The sequence below is a fragment of the Anolis sagrei genome, chromosome 12 (genome assembly GCF_037176765.1).
Source record: "Anolis sagrei isolate rAnoSag1 chromosome 12, rAnoSag1.mat, whole genome shotgun sequence".
Classification (NCBI taxonomy): Eukaryota; Metazoa; Chordata; class Lepidosauria; order Squamata; family Dactyloidae; genus Anolis; species Anolis sagrei.
The window spans coordinates 12,480,311-12,504,749 of NC_090032.1; the positions used below are offsets into that span (position 1 = coordinate 12,480,311).

General features: G+C 43.2%; 1 protein-coding gene across 1 annotated transcript; it reads right to left on the reverse strand.

The window, feature by feature from the left end:
- Positions 1 to 886: 886 nt before the first annotated feature.
- On the reverse strand, positions 887 to 20,933 carry TUT1 (terminal uridylyl transferase 1, U6 snRNA-specific). Its single transcript, XM_060758251.2, has 10 exons — positions 20,564 to 20,933; positions 14,681 to 14,871; positions 13,000 to 13,209; positions 12,774 to 12,888; positions 11,694 to 11,824; positions 11,343 to 11,569; positions 5,813 to 5,922; positions 5,518 to 5,640; positions 4,745 to 4,837; positions 887 to 2,204 (listed from the first exon to the last, which is right to left on the reverse strand). Exons 1-10 carry the CDS (start codon positions 20,646 to 20,648, stop codon positions 1,219 to 1,221), a joined length of 2,271 nt encoding a protein of 756 aa, XP_060614234.2. The 5' UTR covers positions 20,649 to 20,933; the 3' UTR covers positions 887 to 1,218.
- Positions 20,934 to 24,439: the final 3,506 nt, after the last annotated feature.

Consider the following 24,439-nt stretch of genomic DNA (forward strand, 5'->3'; position numbering starts at 1 on the left):
GACACCTCCAGCCCATCCTCTGCTCGGATATCAGCCAGCAAGCCAACGCCTTCAATCAAGAAACAGCTTCCTAAGATCTAGAGATACTTGCAGTAACACCTCAGCAAAAGAGGGTCCAAAAGTGGCAGGTCAAAACTTGGAACCTCGTTCAGTGACTGACACTGGATGAGAGACTCCCCCCTGGGCGACTTGGAAGGTGCTGAACAGGCTGCGCTTTGGGACCACGAGAAGCAGAGCTAATCTTAAGAAATGGAGCCATGACATGCGAGTTTAGAGAAGAGCAAGCCACAGACCACCTATTGCAATGCAGCCTGAGCCCTGCCACATGCACAATGGAGGACCTTCTCACAGCGACACCAGAGGTACTTCAAGTGGCCAGCTTCTGGTCAAAGGAACTTTAGTATAATGCCAAGTTTTTAACTTTGTTTGTGGTTTTTCTATACATTGTAACTGTATATTCTCAATTCGCTTCTGATATGATAAATAAAAAAACATCTTGTCCATATCTTCCTTGAATTGCTTTGGTGAGGCCTGACCAAAATAAAATAGAATGGGACTCGGAATTTCCTCAAACTAGACGCTATCCTATTGATGCAGTATAGAATCGCATTGGCCCAGGTCTCTCATCGGTGAATGGTAATTTTGGATCCTGATTCTGTCCCTTGGGGTATTTTGGTAGCTATTTTTCCCAATTTAGTCCCATCTACAAATGTGACCAGCAGTGCCTTCTATTCCATCAAACAGGTCACTAATAAAACACTGGGTTCAGGACATATCCCCTCCCTTTGGAAATATTTAATTACCTTTTTATGTGGTAAAGCAAGAGAGGAAATAAAGGAAAGAAGCAATGAGATAAAACAACATCGTTTCACCATCACTAGAAAAATGTAGATATCAGAAATACTTTAATGTAAAGCATGAGAAGTAACTGAAGTAAACAATGAAATAAAAATATTGCTTTACTACCTCTTCTTTGTATTCTCATGCCAGTAAGAGCACAATGCAGCTATACAAATCTGTAATTCTTTACAACAGGCATGGGCAAACTTTGGCTCTCCCTTTTGGTGTTTTGGACTTCAAACTTCCACAATTCCTAACAGCCCAAGAATGGTGGGAGTTGAAATCCAAAACACCTGGGGGAAGAGCCAAAGTTTGCTCATGCCTGCTTTACATAATCATAACCTGCACTATTGGGTGGTTCTCCTCTCTCCAATTTATTCAAGGAATCTGGGCAGCCAGGTACTGCTCCAACATCTGGGGCAAAAAGTTTTGCAAAAAATGGAAGAAATCCTTGAAAGCAACAGCCTGTTCAGGATCCAGAGCGAAACTCAAACTGATGTGTGTGTTTTGCTCATCGGAAGTGTCCTCTGCGTTGAACTGGGCACGAACGGCAAAGCGCAGGAGAGGCTCTGCAGGCCTTGCTTCCCCTTCCTGCTGGGAAATGAGTGCTGACACTTTCGCCTCCAGCTCCAGCAAATTGGTCTTTTCTATGGGGTCCAGCTGCCGCCGGATGCGCCGCCGGCCGAGCCACACGTGGTGCCACACAGCGCAGTTCCATGTCACGCTTTTCTCAATAGGGAGCCAAGGGCCGTTTCGTGGCCTTTTTGCCAAAGGGGATAGACTGTCATCCCCATTATCTAGGGGCCGCTTGAACCCCGATGACAACAGCTCACTCTTTGCTTCTGGCTCTGCAATGGATGCCCCTTCTTCTCCTAACCCCTGCTGCGTCTCCGAGAAGCTACATTTCAGCACATCCTCAAAGACAAACATGACACCGGCGCACACTTTTTGGAACCAAAGCTGGTGCGAATCTTTACCCTGGCACATTGTCAAAGGAAGGTTAATAACAAGCTCTTTATCGGTAGGAGCCTCGGCCTCCAGATTCCCTGGTTGGAAAAGGCGGACTAGGCCCCAGATCTTGCCCTTTGTAGACTTGCGTTGGTACTGCAAACTCCGGCAGTATTTGGCAGCGCTGCGACAGCACAACTGGAACCGCAGCGCTGTCTTCTTGTTGACGTTCGCTGTTACATTGTGGCTCAACTCAAAGGGATCCTGAAGGTTGAACGACCCTGTTTTGAATTTGCTGCTAGCTTCAGAAGACAGGAAGCTGGGCAAAGAAAGCAGCTGGCCCTCCCGGAGGGATATCACGCCGCCGGCAAAATCATAGTCTTCAAAGACATGGAAGAATTCTGCCAAGAAGGAGCCTGGAATGAGAGGAAAGTAGCTATTGAATCAGAGAGAGTTACAGTTGTACAATTTTTTTAAAAGGGAAAGAATGCAAACCCTTCTTCATCCCCCACAAAAAGTACAAACAGGTTTCCAGGATGCTGAATTATAGAAACATAGAATAATAGAGTTGGAAGAGACAACATGGGCCATCTAGTGCAACCCCCTGCCTTTTCTGGTACTGGTCATCGACTGTATTTATTTATTTATTTATTTTATTTACGTTACTTTTATCCTGGCCATATCAGCCCGAAGGCGACTGTAATATCTATCTATCTATCTATCTATCTATCTATCTATCTATCTCTATCTATCGATCTATCTATCTATCTATCTATCTATCTATCTATCTACATCTATACACATCATAAAAGTGAATCTGTATGTGTGTTTGTGGCAGGGGTGTCCACTTACACAGTTACAGTGAGCCACATTCCCAGTGTTCCTTTCTCTCTCCATTGGTGTGGAATCTGTATGACCTCGCTCACTGTCTCTCCCTTAACCCTTTCCTATTCTTTTCTATGGCACTCAACAACTGAACATATTAGAGAGAGGTTAGTTTGGGAAGAATTCACCATGATTTATAGGAGTTGTAGGGACTGGGATGTATAGTTCACCTGCAATCTAAGAGCGCTCTGAACCCCACCAACGATGGACCTGGAACTAACTTGGCACACAGACCCAAGACAGTCTACTTTGCATAGTGCTGGAGTTTGAGGGTGATTGAACATAAACGTACAGGAGTTATACAGGGTGAGGCAGCATAACCTTTTTTCAAATGCGCGCCATTCAGTTGTTTGAAGACGTAGCGGAGCGCTAGTGGTCTCATTCGAGAGTATAAAATTTTGTCCTGACACAGTTCAGTCGCCATCATGCGTTGGAACAGTGAGGAGCATGCTTTTGCCGTTGAGGCCTACTTTTCAAGCAAAATTGGAGTGGCTGGCCCGCTCTCCAGATTTGGCCCCTTGTGATTTTTTTTCTATGGGGTTTTTTGAAATCCCGTGTTTATGTGAACCATCCAAGGACCCTACAAGACTGGAAGACCAACATCCAGGGAGAAATTGCCAACAGAACACCTGCTATGCTGGCAAGAGTCACGACAAACGCCAGAAATTGGTTTACTCATTGTATGGAGAATGGAGAATGGGGGATGTCACCTACCTAATTTGATCTTCAAAACTAAGTAAAACAAAACTTTAGGTATGTGCCTACATTATTAAAAAATTCTGATTCATACAATGGGTTTTATTAAGTTTTGGAAAAAGGAAGTTATGCTGCCTCACCCTGTAGTTCACCCATTTTCAGAGAACACTGAACCCATCTGATGATGGATCTGGACCAAATTTCGGATCTGCACGAAATTTGGCACACACACCCAACATAAATGGGGTTTGGGGGTGATTGTTCTTGGATCTGGGAGTTCCAGAGAGCACTGAACACAGTCGACGCTGGATTTGCACCAAACTTGGCACACAGATCCAATATGGTCAACTTTGAATACAGGCGGAGTTTAGGGTGTTTGGCCCACAATTTTGGGAATTTCAGTTCACCCACATCCTTATGCATTTTCTAATGGGAGCATTCATAAACAACAAAAGGAAAGACTGGCTTTTTTCTAATAACACCCCAAAACAAACAATGCCTTTTTCAAATAACCGCACTGGATTCCCAAACGAGTATATAAATATATTTTAAAAAACTCTGCCTGCCCTGCAGAAAAGGCACTACCAAAGTATACCTGACACATGGCCATCCAGCCTCTGTTTAAAAGCTTCCAAGGAAGGAGCTTCCACCACACTCCAAGGCATTGAGTTCCACTGCTGAATACCTCTTACAGTCAGGAAGTTCTTCCTAATGTTCAGGTGGAATCTCCTTTCCTGTCATTTGAACCCATTGCTCCGAGTCCTAGTTTCCAGGGCAGCAGAAAACAAGGCTGCTTCCTCTTCCTTCTGGCATCCTTTCACATATTTATACATGGCTATCATGTCTCACCCCAACCTTCTCTTTTACAGGCTAAACATGCCCAGTTATGTAAGACGATCCTCATAGGGGATGGTCTCTAGACCTCTGATCATTTTAGTTGCCCTCCTCTTATATGTCAAGTAGTAACATTTCAGACATATTGTGGAAACCCACTATAGGAAGAAAGCAACTGAAAGACCCACACAACTACTGCGAAGGCTCTCAGAAATGTTCAGCATGGGAAACCCCTAAGCCAGTCACCTTAGATCATGTACAAGGATAAAGGTGAAAATAAAATAAAAAGGAACCACTGATATATACCATAGTTGCAATCTTGTTACACCTTCCCCCCTCTCTACTGTATTTTTAATTCTCTAACCATGGTATGTCGCATGCAGATCACAGACACTGATCTTCTAGCCACATATTTTCCCAAAAGAGGAAGAACGGCACATGGGATTGAACTGGTGTGCCAGGGAAGGCCTGAACCTATTTAATGTCCCATTAAAAATGCCCACATTTGAATCTAGGTGTTAATTTCCTCAGGGTGACTCACAAAGGCTCTCCTTGTTTCTGCTTGGACCGCACTGGGCCGAATCCTTGGGGAAGCTGCAGTCCCAGCCATCTACTATGGCCTGCTCTGTGTCACCTGGGGAAGAAGGAAAGGGGCAGGGTTAGGGTTTTCTTCTTTCCATCCACCCTTTCATCCTTCCTCTCTTTTCTTCCCTCTTTCTCCATTCCCTTCCAACCTTCAACCCTTCCTTCCTTCTCTTTCCTCCTTCCTTCCCTCCCTTTTGTCTTTCCTTCTGTTTCCTCCCTCCCTTTTTCTCATCCATCGTTTTGTCCTTCTTTCCTTCCTTATCTTTTGTCTTTCCTTCCTTCTCTCTTTCCTTTATCCTTCCCTCTTCCTCCCTCCCTTCTCTTTTGTCTTTCTTCCCTCTTTCCTCCTTCCTTCCTTCTCTCCCCTTTTCTCCTTCCATCCTTCCTCCCTTCGTCCATACGTCCGTCCTTCCCTTTTCTCCCTCCCTCTCTCCCTCCCTAACTCCCATCCATCACAGGGAGTGCTAGCATGCAGCCCCTAAGTTAGAAAGTTTACGCATGCCTGCCTTAGAGTCATGGAAAGAAACAACAAGAAGAACAAATTCAAGAATAACTAGGCCAAAACTCTACACAGTTGAAGCCAGGTTACCACAAGGTGTGTTGGACTCCATCCTCAGTCAACTGCCCATGTTCCATGGTGATGACAGAGCTTATAGTTCAATGCTCCTGAAGGACACCATTCGGAGGAGCATAAAGCTGTTCAGCATCCGAACCTGAGAAAACACTTACCTGACTGTTCCCTCAGGTGGACAACGGTGGGCAGGACTGGCGGACTGCACGTCTGCAGGAAGTAAAGGACCAGCAGTGTCAGAGCATAGTTAGTCAGGAGGGGGCCTCCACCAAAAGGGTTCCCTGCAGGAAAGTAAGGAGGATCTAATCAAAAATGGCCTCTCCCGCCAACTGTATCTCAGACCAGATAATCCAAACATTAATGAAACTGAATTATGAAAAATCTGAAATCTAACATGCCCAATGTTCCAGATTTCCAAACTGTATGGATCCTTATTCCTCGTTCTCTATTTACCTGCTAGACTCTGCTGTTTTGCCCAGTAGCGCACCGTGTAGACTAAAGGCCTCACCCTCTCATCCGCCTCAGTGTAAAGCTGCAGGAAGCGTGTGTTGCAGACTGCCAACCTGACAAGGGAGAGGACACAGAAGGAGATGTATGAACTGGTAATATATGCCAGTGGTTCCCAACCTGTGGTCTGTGGACCACCAGTGGTCCACAAGAACGAAAATATGGTCTCACCGTTACTACACTGTTGTCTCGAAACCACTTGGCAATGAGGTCGACTGATCTCACAAAACCCTCTTATAGTGCCGAGGCAATGGGGTTACTGGGAGCAGAGAGGCTGACTACCTACTAAAGATTACTAATATCACATCAGGTCTAGATTATTAAACACAGTTTTCTGTGCAAGAGTAGATGGCAACCGCTGGATGGCATATGTACTGTATCAGAAACTAGAGCTGATGTGGTCTATCCAATGCAGTTTTCTAAATCAGCACCCCAAATAACCAAACTGAATGGAAAGTTGACCAAAAACTGATCTTATTTATTTATTTACGGCATTTATATGCCACCCTTCTCACCCCAAAGGGGACTCAGAGTGGTCCCCAAGCTAGTGAAAATATGTATGTGTGTATGTGACTAGGGCATCCACTTACAGAAACAAGCTTCTGCCTCCACAAACAACTATAACTCCAAGTGCTGAGGAGACACCAAAGTCTCCAATGATATTGCAGGTTCTAGTAAGAACCATGAACATGTCCAAGAGCCCTGCCAATGTCCTCCACAAATACCATACTGCCCACCACCTAAGTGAAGGCTTTCATTCAGGGACAATTTCATCCTAAATTCTGTGTTTTTCCTCCACCACAGACTTCTCATTTATTTACTCTCTCCACTGGTGTGGAATTTGCATGATCCCACCCACTGCTTCTCCCATAACCCTTTCCTACGCTTTCCTATGGCACACAGCAAACAGAGGAATTGATCAACAACTGAACATACTACAGAGGTTTGTTTCATACCCTTCATGACCCATCTCACATTCTGGTGAACTTCTGAGGAGGATGGACCATGGATGATGGGATTTGCATTACTTTCAATCACTTCAGCTCCCACGGACCACTGCAACCCCCACCACTGGTGGATCAGGACCACACTTGGCACACAGATCCCCATGACCAACAGAACAGAGTGAAGGGGTTTGGGGGGACACTCACCCACCTGCATGGGACTTATAGAGCATATTGAATCCTACCAATGACAGATCTGCACCAAACTTGGAAAACAAATTCAACATGGCCAACTGTGAATACTGGTGGACTTTGGGAGTGATTGACCTTGAACTCTGGGAGTTATAGTTCACCTGTATTCCGTGGGCCTTCTGAACCCCACAGACCTGAATCAAACTTGGCACACTGACCCCCCCCCCATGACCCACCTCACATCCTGGTGAAGTTTGGGGTAGGAAAGACCACGGATGATGGGATTTGCAGTACTTTCAATCACTTTGGCTCCTACAGACCACTGCAATCCACACCAATGACAGATCAGGACTAAACTTGGCACACAGTGCTCCCATCACTCACTTAATGTTCTGGTACAGCTTGGAGGAGGATGGACCATGGATTATGGGACTTGCAGTACCTTCACTCACTTCATCAGACCATTGCAACCCCCACAAATGAAGGACCTGGACGACACATGGCACATAGACCCCACATGGCCCACTTTACATTCTGATGTGGATTGGAGGAGGATGGACCATGGGTGAAAGGATCTGCAGTACATTCACCCACTTCCAGAGACCACTGCAACCCCCACCAATGATGGATCTGGACCAATCTTGGCACACGGACTCCCCAGGACCAACAGAACATACTGCAGGGGTTTGTGGGAACTGATTTTGGAAGTTGTAGTTCACCCTTATCCAGAGAGCACTGAATGCAGCCAATGTTGGATCTGGACCTAACTTAAGTGATATTACCTAACATCCCAAAACAAAACAAAAATCCTTTCACAAATAACCCGGGCATGTCTGGGTCCCCAAGCTAGTAGTAATAATAACAACAATAATAATTTGTTACTCCCATTAAGAAAATAATAACAATAATATATTATTTTTAAATAAATATATTATTATCTTAAAAAGTGACTCAAAGTGGCTCATAGTAAACCAATACAATTCAAAACCTAAAACTACACAAACATTAAAATAGAATATAAAGATATTAAAACAGAATTAAATATTAAGAGTACTAAAAATAAACTAATACACATTTTACATGTATCTCAGTGGCAGAAATAAGAGTATTACACAATCCAAAAACATTAGGGAACATTGGAATAGAGTTTGTTCTCTACTTTTTGAGGCAGGAAATAAGTCTACATATGGAGAAAGCAAAGTATGAAGTATCTTCCCTGTAATATACCGTATATACTCGAGTATAAGCCGACCTGAATATAAGCCGAGGCACCTAATTTTATCACAAAAAACTGGGAAAACATATTGACTTGAGTATAGGCCGAGGATAGGAAATGCAGCGTCTACTGGTAAATTTCAAAATAAAAATAGATACCAATAAAATTACATTAATTGAGGCATCAGTAGATTAAATCTATATATATAAATTTGTTAGGGGCATTCAACGAGGAAACAAAACTCAAAAACCCCCCAACGAAACTTAACCAAAATTCCCATGCCCATAACACAACCCACAAGGTACAAACATATCTACTCAAAATGAAAAACAACACAACAACACACTCACAAAACGGCAAAACAACAAAACTCAAAAATCCCCCAACGAAACTTAACCAAAATTCCCATGCCCATAACACAACCCACAAGGTACAAACATATCTACTCAAAATGAAAAACAACACAACAACACACTCACAAAACGGCAAAAGGATAAAACTCTAAAAAAAAAACCAACGAAACTTAACCAAAATTCCCATGCTCATAACACAACCCACAAGGTACAAACATATCTACTCAAAATGAAAAACAACACAACAACACACTCACAAAACGGCAAAACAACAAAACTCAAAAATCCCCCAACGAAACTTAACCAAAATTCCCATGCCCATAACACAACCCACAAGGTACAAACATATCTACTCAAAATGAAAAACAACACAACAACACACTCACAAAACGGCAAAAGGATAAAACTCTAAAAAAAACCCAACGAAACTTAACCAAAATTCCCATGCTCATAACACAACCCACAAGGTACAAACATATTACTCAAAATGAAAAACAACACAACAACACACTCAAAACGGCAAAAAAACAAAACTCAAAAAAACCCCAACGAAACTTAACCAAAATTCCCATGCCCATAACACAACCCACAAGGTACAAACGTATCTACTCAAAATGAAAAACAACACAACAACACACTCACAAAACGGCAAAACAACTGAGCATGCGCATTGGCGCCCAGCCGCAAGTTCCCTGGCGCGCGCACATGCCCTTCCGGCCAACGTTCCCTCTGCGGAAACCATGCCCACTCCAAGCCCCGCCGCGCCGCTTCCCGCACACACACACACCCCTGCCGCACATACACACACAACCCCACACTCCATTACTCCCCCCGCCGCCGCACACACACACGCAACCCCACTCCCCCCGCCGCCGCACACACACACGCAACCCCACACTCCATCACTTCCCCCGCTGCCGCACGCACACACGCAACCCCACTCCCCCCGCCGCCGCACACACACACGCAACCCCACGCTCCATCACTCCCCCCACCGCCGCACACACACATGCAACCCCACTCCCCCCGCCGCCGCACACACACACACAACCCCACGCTCCATCACTCCCCCCCCGCCGCCGCACACACACACACAACCCCACGCTCCATCACTCCCCCCGCCGCCGCACACACACACACAACCCCACGCTCCATCACTCCCCCACCCCAATCTTACCTCCTTTTACTTCACGCCACCTCCAAACCCCACCCCGCCCCTTCCCGCCCTGTCAAAATCTAGGAAAGACAGGAAGGAAGGAAATAAGGAAGAAAGAGAAAGGGAGGTAAAGAAAAAGGGGGAAGGAAGGAAAGTTAGAGAAAGAAGGAAGAAGAAAAGGAAAGAAAAGGAAAGATGGAAGGAAAGAAAAGAGAGACAGCAGAAAAGAAAGAAAAAGGGGGAAGGAAGGAAAGAGAGAAAGAAGAGGAGAAGGAAAGATGGGAGGGAAGGAAGGAAGGAAGAAGGGAAAGAAGGAGAGAAAGAGGGAAGATTGGCTACAGCAACACGTGGCGGGTAAAGGTTGTTATTTCTATTATTATTATTATGCTATTGTTCCTCTGAGACCCTTTTAGGGGGAATGGGAGAGGTGTCAGGTCCCAGAGGCAATGCATTGCATTATTGTTATTGTTATGATGGTGGTGAAATAAAAGGAAATAAAAAGTGAAAGAAGGAAGCAAACAGGGAGGGAAGAAAGGCAAAGGAAGAAAGGGGGAGGGAATGAAGGAAAGAGAGAAGGATGAAACCAAGTAGTGAAAGAAAGAAAGAGGTAGAGAAGGAAGAAAGGAGAGAAAGGGGGAGGAAAAGGGGGAAGGAATAGGTAGGTACCTCTCTTTCATAATAGTCCAGATATCTACCTCAACTTTGATAAGTTTTACTATAGGCCACAGCAACGCGTGGCAGGGCACAGCTAGTATTTACATAAAACTGTAATTTAAGATAAGACTGCGCAACTCTGATTAAACCATTATTCTAACCTTCTTCAATGTAAATGTGAATACATATCCTTCCAATAATAATAAAGAGTAAAATAATAAATGTAATAATAATAATAATAGTAGTAGTAGTAGTAATAATAATAATAATATAATAGTAATAATAATGAAAATGTAATAATACCAGTAATAATATTGTAAAATAATAAATGTAATAATAATAGAGTAAAATCAGGGGCGGCAAAATAAGCATTTGCAGTATACTTGATTTTTCCCAGGGTTGCTCTTGAGGCACTCTTGGGGGGGGGGGGGGGGAATAGACCTTGACATATGCGAGTTGTAGTTACTGGAATGTATAGTTCACCTACAATCAAAGAGCTTTCTGAACTCCACCAGTGATGGAATTGAACCAAATATGGTACACAGAACTCCCACGACGAACAGAAAATATGTATCAGTGATTGGTTGGGGGGGGGGGGGGGGTGCAAAATACTGTTTGCTTACCGTTGAAAATTACTTAGGGCCACCTCTGAGTAAAATTATAAATGTAATAAAAATAATAACAGAGGAAAATAATAAATAACCTTGACTTGAGTATAAGCCAAGGGGGACGTTTTCAGCCTTAAAAAAGGGCTGAAAAACTAGGCTTATACTCGAGTATATACAGTAAATTTGAATTTCATGAGAGAATGACAAAAGATGGTCCTCCAGGTGCTGGATTGCAACAGCCAGCATCCCTTTCCCATTGTCTATGCTGCCTAAATATGTCATTCTGCCACATCTAGAGGGTCAGAAGTCCCAATGCTCACATTAAAGAAATCACATACACAAAAGAGCCATACCTGTTGTTTATAGAGATGTCTCCACGCAAGCTGGACTCTTTGTGGCAGAACTTGACCACAGGACGGCGAGCAGTCAGCACAGCTTGGACGTTGTGGACTCCTGGGACACACTTCTGCAGCACAGCGGCAACCAGTTCTAGCACTTCAGGCACCGTCGCCGAAGCCAGGTCCACATCACTGAGGATTGAATCCTCTGAATGTAGAGCTAGCTTGGGACTGGCTCCATCCTTGACCCAAAAGGAGAGACATCAAAAACAGATGCAACTAGTCACACCATGACACAAAAGGCTCATTAGTGCCTATGCTGAATAGTAATGACTCTCCAATAGATACCCACAGCCCCCTTCTCACCTGTGGAACACTGGAGCCATTGGCAGACGCCTGGAAGTGTTTTGCCTTCTCAAGGTCCAAGAACAAATCTAAATCACATCCAGAGACATCAAAGCCATTCACTGAGGAGCCAAAAGGGATCATCACAGAACCTGGGCATAGAGTAGATGGAATAAAGGTTATAGGAACACAGGTCTAAGTAGCTGACTGGAGCAAAGGATGAACAAAACAAATCATTTTTAGGTATGTCAATAGGTTTGAGCCCCTGGTGGCGCAGTGGGTTAAATCGCTGAGCTGCTGAACTTGTTGACCAAAAGGTCACAGGTTTGAATCTGGGGAGTGGTGTGAGCTCCCACTGTTAGCCCCAGCTTCTGCCGGCCTACCAGTTTGAAAACATGCAAATGTGAGTAGATCAATAGGTACCCCTTCTGCAGGAAGGTAATGCTGCTCCATGTAGTCATGCCAGCCAAATGACCTTGGAGGTGTCTACGGACAATGCTGGCTCTTCGGCTTAGAAATGGAGATGAGCACCAACCCCCAGTTGGACACAATCGGACAATGTCAGGGAAAAACCTTTACCTTTACCGATAGGTTTTAAATGGGTTTAACTTTTATTAGTGTTGATATTTAATCCTATTTTAGTGTTTGTATTTTCAAAAATTACATACTGTATTGCTTTAGTGTTGTTAGCCACTTTGGGCCTCTTTATAGAAAGGTAAAGAGGGATATAAATATAACAATAATGTAATAATAATAAAACTGTATTTGTATTCCACCCTATCTCCCCGGTGCAGCTCAGGGAGGATTCCAAACATAAAAAGCAAACATTCAATGCCTGAATACAACAACAATACATCCACACTAACAAAATTTAACAACTCAACATGTAAGCATGAATTATGACTTAACAACTAAAGTTAAATAAAGAAGACGAAGAAAAAAAAGAGAAAGAGGAAAAAGAAGAAAAAAAAGAGGAGGAAGAAGAAAAAGATGAGGAGGGAGAGGGAGAAGAGGGAGAAAAGGAGGAAGAGAAGAAGGAGAGGAAGAAGGGAGAAGGAAAAGAGGAAAAAGAAGGAGGGGGAGGAGAAAAAAACAACTTACCAGGAAAAAATTCTTGGAAAACTTCTTGAAAGAGTGTGACCAACAGGTCCCGCAAATGCCTCTCACTCTCAGAAAATTCAAAGAGCTGCACTAACACGGACATCTGTGCATCCACCTACAAAGAAACCAAGTGCCATTAGCATGGTGTCATGTGGCCTGTCCCTTGACTGACATTTAAATCCATTCTCTAGTATGGCCATTGGGAGTATTTAAAAGGGCCACTCACGTCATCAGCCTCGCACAACTTTTGTGCCACCTTTTCCGGGTTCAGCTGCTCCTGCCTGGCTGAGCCCTGCTTCCTGGGAGGGTTGTATTTGAAATCCTTCTTCTCTCGAGGCTTGACGCGCAGCTTTTGGCCTCCCAGGTTATGCTGCGGTTCTGACAAAACCTTCTTCAGCATCTCTTTGTTTTGCAGCTCAACAATGGCATAGACCCCCTAGTAGTCCAACACATAATAGAAGGAGCATTTGACTATGACTCAAGTCATTCTCTATTTTCCTGTTCTGTCAATCACTTGCCACAAATAGATAGTATTACTGCAATGACAGTGAGTGGGGTGGGATCCTAGGCTCCATCTACACTGCCATATAATACTGTTTCAGAATCCAATATAACTGCATTGAACTGGATTATATGAATCTACACTGCCATATAATGCAATTCAATGCAGCTAAATTGCATTATATGGCAGTGTAGATGGAGCCCTAAAGAGCTACAAATGTGAAATATTTTCTTGACTTCACCAGAGCAAAGTCTGAAGGACAGCAAATAGTGCCACAAAAATAATGTGTGTGTGTGTGGGGGGGGGGGGGGGGGGGGGGGAAGGGGGAGGGATGTATGTATGTATATTAGTATGTATATTATTAATAATATTATATGTATTGTAAATATATAATTATAATTATAATATTGTATTAATAATACTAGTAATAATAATACAATATAATTGTAATTATGTATTTACAATACATGTAATATTACTAATGATATTACAATATAATGGTATAGTGCAATATAGTAATATATAATACTGATATTTTACTATGCTAATAATATATATTGTATGAAAATATATCTTGTAAGCCACTTTGAGTCCCCTTCGGGGTGAGAAGGGCGGCATATAAATGTCGTAAATAATAAATAAATAAATAAATAACGTGTGTGTGTAGCCACAGAAGAGCACTTGACACAGCATATTACTAAAGAACACAGAAATGCTGGACCACTCACACAACCACCATGTCAGACGACACAGTGAAGCCATTGAAATCCACAAGAAGCATGTGCACAATTCCAACAGAAAAAAGGAAACCATGAAAATGAACACAATCTCGCTACCAGTATTAAAAATCACTAGAATCAGGACAGTAAATAAAGGACAGCACTCAGAAAACAGGGGCATTCCAGACAGGAAACAATTAAGACGAGTTAACACCTCCCAACAAATCACAACAGTAAATAAAGAACAACACACAAAAACAGAGGTATTCCAGACAAGAAACAATGAGGGCCAGCTAATCACCTCCCAACAAAGGATTCCCTTAATATGGGTTGTTGAAAATGCTAGGACATTAAATGCTAATCAAGGTGGCAGGACAGAATGTTTCTGGAACATGGCCAGACAGCCCTGAAAACTCACAACCCATATAAAGGGAATTATTTTGATATACTTATTCTGTCTACTCTTGTTCTTTGAGAGAAAATGAGTCACAAGTTTCAAAAAATGGATAACGGATTATTTTTCATGTTCTTTTAAGCCAGGCATGGGCATATTTTGGTCTTCCAAGTGTTTTGGTCTTCAACTCCCACAATTCCTAACAGCCAATAGGAATTGTGGGAGTTGAAATCCAAAACACCTGGAGGGTTGTAGTTTGCCCATGCCAGTTTTAAGCAATTGCCACCATCACCTTTTCCTTGTCCATCACAACATTGACCACTTCCCCGTAAGTCTGGAAATAATCGCTGAGCTCCGAGGCTGGTGTCCCCTTCCGGAAGCCGCTGACAAAAACACTACGGAGCTCTTGGCTCTGGCGGACAGTGCGGAGGTTTTCCAAGCGCTGGTGTTTTTTCCCACGTAAATGGTCTTCTAGGCTGGGTTCTGGAATATAAAACCAAGATTTTTTTTTCACATTTATGGATAAGAAGCAGCCAAAAAGATGCCCTTTAATAACAGTCAGTTTAATAAAACTATGAACATTCTAATCCATCAGTCAGGATGAATTCCACCTTTATGTAATAGTTAAGACTGTAGCTGAAGCACCATGGAGCATAAATAAATAAATAAATAAATGCACCCACTGAATTTCACTGCATGCAGTCTTGCTGCTCCATCTATATACAGGCAAATAGTCACTGTTGAATGTTTTTATGTTGAATGTTTTTATATTGTGTAAATGCTATTTTAGATTGTAAGTCGCTCGGAGCACCTTGGTGGAGAGCGACTAATTAAGAAATAAAGTGAAGTGAAGGCAGTTCCCAAGCTACAAACAAGATAGGTTCTATAGGTTATGCTAATCAAGATGGCCAACTGCAACATTGCCACTTGCCTCAAACAGACAGGAGTTCTTTATCCCATCCCGGATATTCCAGAGATATATAAACCCCACTTGCCTAGGTTGTTGTAGGTTTTTTCGGGCTATATGGCCATGTTCTAGATGCATTTTCTCCTGACATTTCGCCTGCATCTATGGCAAGCATCCTCAGAGGTAGTGAGGTCTGTTGGAACTAGGAAAAAGGGTTTATATATCTGTGGAATTTCTTGGGTGGGACAAAGAACTCTTATCTGTTGGAGCTAGGTGTGAATGTCTCAACTGACCACCTTGATTAGCATTTGATGGCCTGGCAGTGCCTAGTGCAATCTTTTGTTGAGAGGTGATTAGATGTCCCAGAATGTTTCCTCTCTGTTGTTTTGCTGTTGTAATTTTAGAGGTTTTTTTTAATACTGGTAGCCAAATTTTGTTCATTTTCATGGTTTCCTCCTTTCTGTTGAAATTGTCCACATGCTTGTGGATTTCAATGGCTTCTCTGCGTAGCCTGACATGGTGGTTGTTGGAGTGGTCCAGCAATTCTGTGTTCTCAAATAATATGCTGTGTCCAGGCTGGTTCATCAGGTGCTCTGCTATGGCTGACTTCTCTGGTTAAGTAGTCTGCAGTGCCTTTCATGTTCCTTGATTCTAGATGGCCTCTAGAACATGGCCATATAGCCCGAAAAAACTTACAACAACCCAGTGATTCCGGCCATGAAAGCCTTCGACAACCCACTTGCCTAGTTTCCAACAGATCTCACAACCTCTGAGGATGCATGCCATAGATGTGGGTCAAACGTCAGGAGAGAATGCTTCTGGAACATGGATAAACAGCCCGGAAAACTTACCACAAAGCCATCCTCAGAAGTTGTGAGGTCTGTTGGAAACTAGGCCAGTGGGGAGAATTATGTGGAATTATGTCCAGGGGAGAAAGAACTCTTGTCTGTTTGAGGTAAGTGTGAATGTTGCAATTGATCACTTTAATTAGTATTTAATAGCCTTGCAGATTCAAAGTCTAGCTGATTATTTATTTAGAGTATTTATTTACAGTATTTATTGACAGAACCCTTCTCACCCCTCAGGGGACTCAGGACGGATTAAAATGTACACATATATGGCAAACATTCAATGCCAAAGACACACAACAGAAATAGACAAACAGTCAGAGGCTATTTAACTTTTCTGGCTGCCAGGGGAGCTGTCACTTTCATCATCCATCTGCGACACTGATGAAGTACTTCTGCATTCCCCGCATGCTTTTGCTGGAGTGCTTTGCTGGAGTCTTTTTTATGGCCTCATAAATTTTGTTAAATTAGCCTCCCCACACAAAGGTGGTACCTAATTTTCCTACTTGACAGATGCAACTGTCTTTCAGGTTACAAAGGTTGACAACAAGCTACACAATTGGTTGGAAGCTCACTCCAACCCGCGCTGGCTTCGAACTCATGACCTTGTGGTCAGAAGTGATCTTAATGCAGCTGACACTCAGACAGCTGCGCCACAGTCCCGGTGATTCCTGCCTGGGAGGTATTAGCTGGTCCTGATTGATTCTTGTCTGGAATTCCCCTGCTTTTTGATTGTTGTTTTTGTTTACTGTCCTGATTTTAGAGTTTTTTTTAAAATACTGGTAGACAGATTGTGTTCATTTTCACAGTTTCCTCCTTTGTGTTGAAATCGTCCACCTGCTTGTGGATTTCAATGGCTTTGCTGTGTCTGACATGCTGGTTGTTGGAGTGTTCTTTCTCCCACCTTGGACATTCCACAGATATATAAACCCCACTTGCCTAGAGACAAGAAACAATCAGGGTGAACTAATCACTTCCCAACAAAGGATTCCCTCAGGCAGAAAGCAGCCAAGCTTCCAAGCTACAAGGCTATTCAATGTTAATCAAGATGATCAATTGCAACATTTACACCTGGCTCCAGCAGACAAGAATTCTTTCTCCCACCCTGGAGATCATCCCACAGATATATAAACCTCACTTGCCTAGTTTCCAACTGAACTCAAAACCTGTGAGGATGACTGCCATAGATGTCTATGGACAACGCCGGCTCTTCAGCTTAGAAATGAAGATGAGCACAAACCCCCAGAGTTGGACACGACTAGACTTAATATCAGTGGGAACCTTTACCTTAATTATTAAATAAATATATATTGAGATAAATGCATCTCAGTAGCTAGGAAATGGCAGTGGATATATGGCCTGTTCTGGGTACCAAAAAGACACAGGAACTGCATGGAAAAGATAATCATCATCATCATTGTGATCAAGTGTGAATGTTGCAACTGGCCACCTTGATTAGTACTGAATGGCTTACAGCTTGAAGGCCTGGCTGCTTCCTTTGAATCCTTTGTTGGGAGGTGTTAGCTGGCCCAGATTTATATATCCACAGATACATAAACCCCACTTGCTTAGTTTCCAACAGACCTCACAACCTCTGAGGATGCCTGCCATAGATGTGGACGAAACGTCAGGAGAGAATGCTTCTGGAACATGGCCGCACAGCCCGGAAAAATCATAGCAACCCAGTGAATCCGGCCATGGAAGCCTTCAAGAACACTTTTAGAATGGCTAAGTTTTGTTGCCTGGGAGTCTGGCAGAGTCTCCGGCAAAAATATGGTAGCTGGGACCCAATGCTAGGACAGCGCAGGTGCGACAAAGTCGTGGCAAGATAATTCGCCATAAAGAGGGGGACTGAAGGGGGGGGGGGGGGCAACAAACAGCCAAGCATAGTGCTTAAGGCTATCCGGATATCGTATGAAAACACATTCAAATACCTAATGTCTTCGCTTCTCTACTTCTGACCCATGTCGCGCAACCAGTATTGGGTTATCATACTTTGCGGAATGTGCATAACTTATTTATTTATTTACGATATTTATATACTGCTTTTCTCAGCCCTTGGGCGACTCACAGCGGTTAACAATAGCAAAATGCAATGCTCAATACATCAGGGGAATGGGAACTAGACCCCTATAGGTCCTGTAATGATTTTCTTCGGCCAGCATCTTAATCACTCTGACTTGAACACCACCTCAGCCCTGTTGACTTGTAAATGCCTTTTTACTTTTAATGTTTTGAGTGTTTGCTATCATTAGATCTAGTAGTAAACATGTTCTAAATGTTTGATTTATATATTTAAATGTCTAAGTTTGTTATTTTTGAGTTGTTCTATAAGTACACCTGACGTTGTTTATTTTATTGTTTATGAATTGATTTGTTTGCTATGTGATGCCGGCATTGAATGTTTGCCAGTTTTCTGTTGTAAACTGCCCTGAGTCCCCTCGAGGAGATAGGGCGGTATAGAAATGAAGTTTATTATTTATTATATTACTAGCGGTCCCCTGCCACGCGTTGCTGTGGCCCAGTCTGGTGATATGGAAAATAAAGTACTTATAATATATGCAATGTCTTTATGCTTGTGGGTAAACAGTATTTCTTGATGTTTCTTTGACAGTGTTGACGTAGAGATTGTCTGGTTTGCCTACTCTGGAACATGCAACATATAATTGTCCATCTTTAGGAGTCCCTTTCAAATCTATAATACTTTATCTCTCTGTGTGTGAATCATATATATCTATCTATATCTATGGCTGGATGGCTCTCTGTCAGGAGGGCTTTGATTACGTTTTCCTGCCCTGGTGAAGGGAGTTGGACTGGATGGCCTTAAGTATTTTCTGTTAGTCATGGACAGGGGTCCTCAAACTAAGGCCCGGGGGCCGGATGCAGCCCTCCAAGGTCATTTACCCGGCCCTCGCTCAGGGTCAACCTAAGTCTGAAATTACTTGAAATGACCTGAAAGGACACAACAACAATGACAACAATCCTATCTCATGAGTCAAAAACAGGCCCATACTTCACATTGAGTTTACCTGTCCGAACGGATTCTCCCCTATGAACCATCAAAGCTATTAAGATCTTCCAGTGGGGGGGGGGGGCTGCTCTCAGTCCCACCACCCTCACAATCACGGTTGGTGGGGACGAGAGACAGGGTCTTCTCGGTGGTGGCTCCCTGGCTTTGGAACTCCCTCCCACTAGAGGTTAGATCTACCCCCTCCCTCCTGACGTTCAGGAAAACATTAAAAACTTGGCTCTGGAAGGTGGCATTCGGGGACTGAACCTAGAACCTTCCCCGGTGATGAATTATGATGAACTGTGACTATGAGCATGACTATGACTTTGACTGGATTGACGATTTGGCGTAGGAAACTGTAATGATGTTATGATGATGTTTTTATTGTATTGTGTTGTGTTATTTTGATATGTGATGATTTGTACTTGTTGCTCTTTTATATGACTGTATTTTATATATGCTGTAAACCAACAGGCCGGAATAGAAAACCTCTACATAAATAAATAAATAAAAAGTTTATATTTGTTAAATTGTTCTTCATTTTAATTACTGTATTGTTTTTAAGTGATTTTTGCACTACAAATAAGATATGTGGTATGCATAGGAATTCATTCATGTTTTTTTCAAATTATAATCCGGCCCTCTAACAGTTTGAGGAACTGTGACCTGGCCCTCTGTTTAAAAAGTTTGTGGAGCCCTGGTCATGGGGGTTCTGTGTGGGAAGTTTACCCCAGTTCTGTCATTCGTGGGGTTCATTCAGAATAGTCTTTGATTGTAGGTGAACTATAAATCACAGTAACGACAACTCCCAAATGCCAAGATCTATTTCCCCCAAACTCCATCTGTGTTTATATTTGGGCATATGGAATATTCGTGCCAAATTTGGTCTAGATCCATCATTGTTTGCTCTCTGGATGTAGGTGAACTACAACTCCCAAACTCAAGGTCAGTGCCCACCAAATGCTGCTAGTATTTTCTGCTGGTCATGGGAGGCCTGTGTGCCAGGTTTGCTTCAATTCCATTGTTGGTGGGGTTCAGAATGCTCTTTGATTATAGGTGAACTATAAATCCCAGCAACTACAACTCCCAAATGACAAAATCATAAGTTTTTTGAGTGATGGTCACTCCTTGTGTTGTAAGACGTTTTGTTGCCAGATTTGGTGTGATTTTGTTCATTGGCTCTTTTGTTTTTAAGGTATTCATTATGCACAGAGCATTTTTATATAGATAGATAATCTGTTGGGAGGGCTTTGGTGGTGCCTTCCTGCCTGGCAGAAGGGGGTGGGGCTGGATGGCCTCTGGGGTGCCCCTTCCCCTCTGGGATGCCTTGGCCCGTCCTTTCTCTGGCCTTCACGCCTCAGGAGGGCCACTACGGCCAAGCCGGCCTTCAAAGGCAGGTCCCACACTCACTGTTGGCGACTGCAACGCGGCAGAGGCGGCAGCGGAAGCCCCCGCGGGGGAGCGGCTCCACATCGTCCTTCCCTCGTTCCGCCATTCCCTCCTCGAGACTTTCCCTCCCTTCGTTTTCCTCAGAAGCGGCTGCCTAGAGAGCGACACAGGAGGCGCTCTTTTGCCTTTTCGGCGCATGCGTACGAGGCGCTCCTGCCCCCGCCCCCGGAGGCGCTCTGGTTCCGCTTTGTACCGACGCAGGAAAGACTTCTGTCGACGTCACTTCCGGCAGTAGCCATGTGCTTGCACTGCTCTTGAAATCTAAATGGGAAAAGCCACCAAACGTTTCTCAGAAGCAATAACGTGTCCCGGATAGTACCCTGGCATCAAAACTACCGCACTCTTCCATTTAAGGCAGGCATGGGCAAACTTGGACCCTTAGAATCCTAGAATCAAAGAGTTGGAAGAGACCTCATGGGCCATCCAGTCCAACCCCATTCTGCCAAGAAGCAGGAATGTTGCATTCAAATCACCCCTGACAGATGGCCATCCAGCGTCTGCTTAAAAGCTTCCAAAGAAGGAGCCTCCACCACACTCCGGGGCAGAGAGTTCCAGTGCTGAACAGCTCTCACAGTCAGGAAGTTCTTCCTCATGTTCAGATGTAGTTTGAAGCCATTGTTCTGCGTCCTAGTCTGCAAGGAAGCAGAAAACATGCTTGCTCCCTCCTCCCTGTGGCTTCCTCTCACATACTTATACATGGCTATCATATCTCCTCTCAGCCTTCTCTTCTTCAGGCTAAACATGCCCAGCTCCTTAAGCCGCTCCTCATAGGGCTTGTTCTCCAGACCCTTGATCATTTTAGTCACTCTCCTCTGGACACATTCCAGCTTGTCAATATCTCTCTTGAATTGTGGTGCCCAGAATTGGACACAATATTCCAGGTGTGGTCTAACCAAAGCGGAATAGAGCATGGGGAGCATGACTTCCCTGGATCTAGACACTATGCTCCTATTGATGCAGGCCAAAATCCCATTGGCTTTTTTTGCCACCACATCACATTGTTGGCTCATGTTTAACTTATTGTCCACGAGGACTCCAAGATCTTTTTCACACGTACTGCTCTCGAGCCAGGCATTGTCCCCCATTTTGTATCTCTGCATTTCGTTTTTCCTGCCAAAGTGGAGTATCTTGTATTTGTCACTGTTGAACTGTTTTGGACTTGAACTCCCACAATTCCTAATAGCCACAGGCCCTTTATCGATAGATACATAGGCACACTGATAGACACAAAGGATGGATGGATAGGCGCATCGATAGATAGAAAGGCACTTAGATAGACTGATAGACCCACAGATAGATCTTATATATAAATAAAAATATTATGTTCGTTTGTGGGATTAACAGAACTCAAAAGCCACTGGACGAATTGACACCAAATTTGGACACAAGACACATAACAACCCAATGTATGTCCTTCACTCAAAAAAATGATTTTGTCATTTGGGATTTATAGTTCACCTACAATCAAAGAGCATTCTGAACCCCACCAACGATGGAATTGAATCAAACTTGGCACACAGTTCTCTCATGACCAACAGAAAATACTGGAAGGGTTTGGAGTTGTAGTTCACCTACATCCAGAGATCACTGTGGACTCAAACAATGATGGATCTGGACCAACTCTACAAGAATACTAAATATGCCTGAATGTGAACACTGGTGGATTTTGGGGAAAATAGAATCTTGATATTTGGGAGTTGTAGTTGCTGGGATTTATAGTTCACCTACAATCATAGAGCATTCTGAACCCCACTGACAATAGAATTGGGCCAAACCTCCCATACAGAACCTCCATTTGGGCCACAGCAACGCGTGGCAGGGGATGGCTAGTAGGCACATAAACAGACAGATGGACAGACCCATAGACAGATAGATGATAGATAGAGATGAATATAGGCATTTAGACAGATGGATAGACCCATAGATAGAAAAATGGAGATTAATAGATAAGCACATAGATCGATAGGTGTATATAGACATATGCATAGATAGATATAATCATGGATATGGGTATTTGCCTGGGGAAAAGGAAGATGTCTAAGGCTATTAGGAATTGTGGGAGTTGAAGTCCAGAACATTTGGAGAGCCCAAGTTTGCCCATGCCTGCTTTAAGGCATCAGAGGGCCACTTCACCTAGCAGCAGCCAATCCAGTGACATTGTGCGCCACTTCACCTAGCCTTTGTTGAACACTGAATTTTAGATTTTTACTCAATTCATGGCCTCAGCTCAAATTATGTGTACCTCCATATTCCAAAGAATATAGATAACACAGAATGCATCTACACTACATTTACTACATGTATTACAATAGTTTTGTTCCATCATGCTGTTTCAACCTTGCTCTACTCCACCTCAAGCCACAGGGAAAGTCAAGCAATAAATAATTATTGTCATTGCTACTATCTGTTCTATTTTGAAGTGCTGCCCATGTGAAGATTATCCAATTTTTCCAATGTTTATAAATCCCGTTTTCAGGCTATAAACACTATGGAAATCAGATTGAATATTTAGAGAATAATGGTTATTTACAGAAATCAAGTAGTTTATACCATTTACTTATAGGCGTTATGCTGTTAATATGTGAAAACATTGAGGTTCAACCCTGGCTGGATCTACACTGCCATATAGCAGTGTAGATCCAGCTGGGTTACATCCCGAATAGACAACTGCAATGCACTCTACACATTTGAAGACTGTTCAGAAGCTTCAAGTGGTCCAATGGACAGCAGCCAGGTTGCTCACTGGAGCAGCATACAGGGAGGACCGGGACATTCGTAGGGAGACCAAAGTGCTTGTTTATAAAGCCATTGTCCTCCTAACGCTGCTATATGCCTGCGAAACACAGCCTGTCTACAGACGTTACATGCAACTCCTGGAAGGATTCCATCAGCGTTGCCTCCAAAAAACCTGCAAATCTCTTAGGAAGACAGGACTAGATATGTTAGCATGCTGAAGAAGCAAAGACCACAAACACTGAAGTGATGTTCCTATGCCATCATCTGCTGGACTGAATGCCACGTTGTCCAAATGCCCAAAGCCTCCCAAAATGCCTCTCAAAGCAGTTACTATTCTCCCAACTCAAGAATGGGAAACGTAATGTTGGTGGACGGGAAAAGAGATTGAAAGACGGGCGTAAATCCAACCTTAAAAACTGTGGCAGAGACACCGAGAGAGAACTGGGAAGCCCTGGGTCTTGAGCGTTCTAACTGGAGGGCAGCTGTGACCAGCAATGCTGTGGAATTTGAAGAGGCACAGATGGAGGGCAAAAGAGGAAGGTGCGTCAACCCAACCCTGACTAGTACCGCCTTCTACCTGAAAACCGATGTCCTCACTGCGGGAGAATATGCGGATCAAGAATAGGGCACCACAGCCACCTACGGACCTACCGCCAAGACACTACACTTGGAGGACCATCATCCTCGAGCTAAAAGGATCGCCCAAGTAAGTACGGTATATACTCGAGTATAAGCCTAGTTTTTCAGCCCCTCATTTAGGCTGAAAAAGTTCCTCTTGGCTTATACTTGAGTTAAGGTTATTTATTATTTTACTCTGTTATTAGTATTATTTCATGTATTATTTTACTTTTATTTCATGTATTATTTTACTCTCTTTATTATTATTACGTTTAGAGTATTTTACCTTATTATTATTACATTTATTATTTTACTCTATTATTACTGTTATTATTGCATTTCCATTATTTTACTTTATTATTATTATTACATTTATTTTACTCTATTATTGTTGGAAGGATACGTAAGTACATTCACTTTGAAGGTTAGAATAATGATTTAATCAAGAGTTGGGCAGTCTTATCTCAAATTACAGTTTTATGT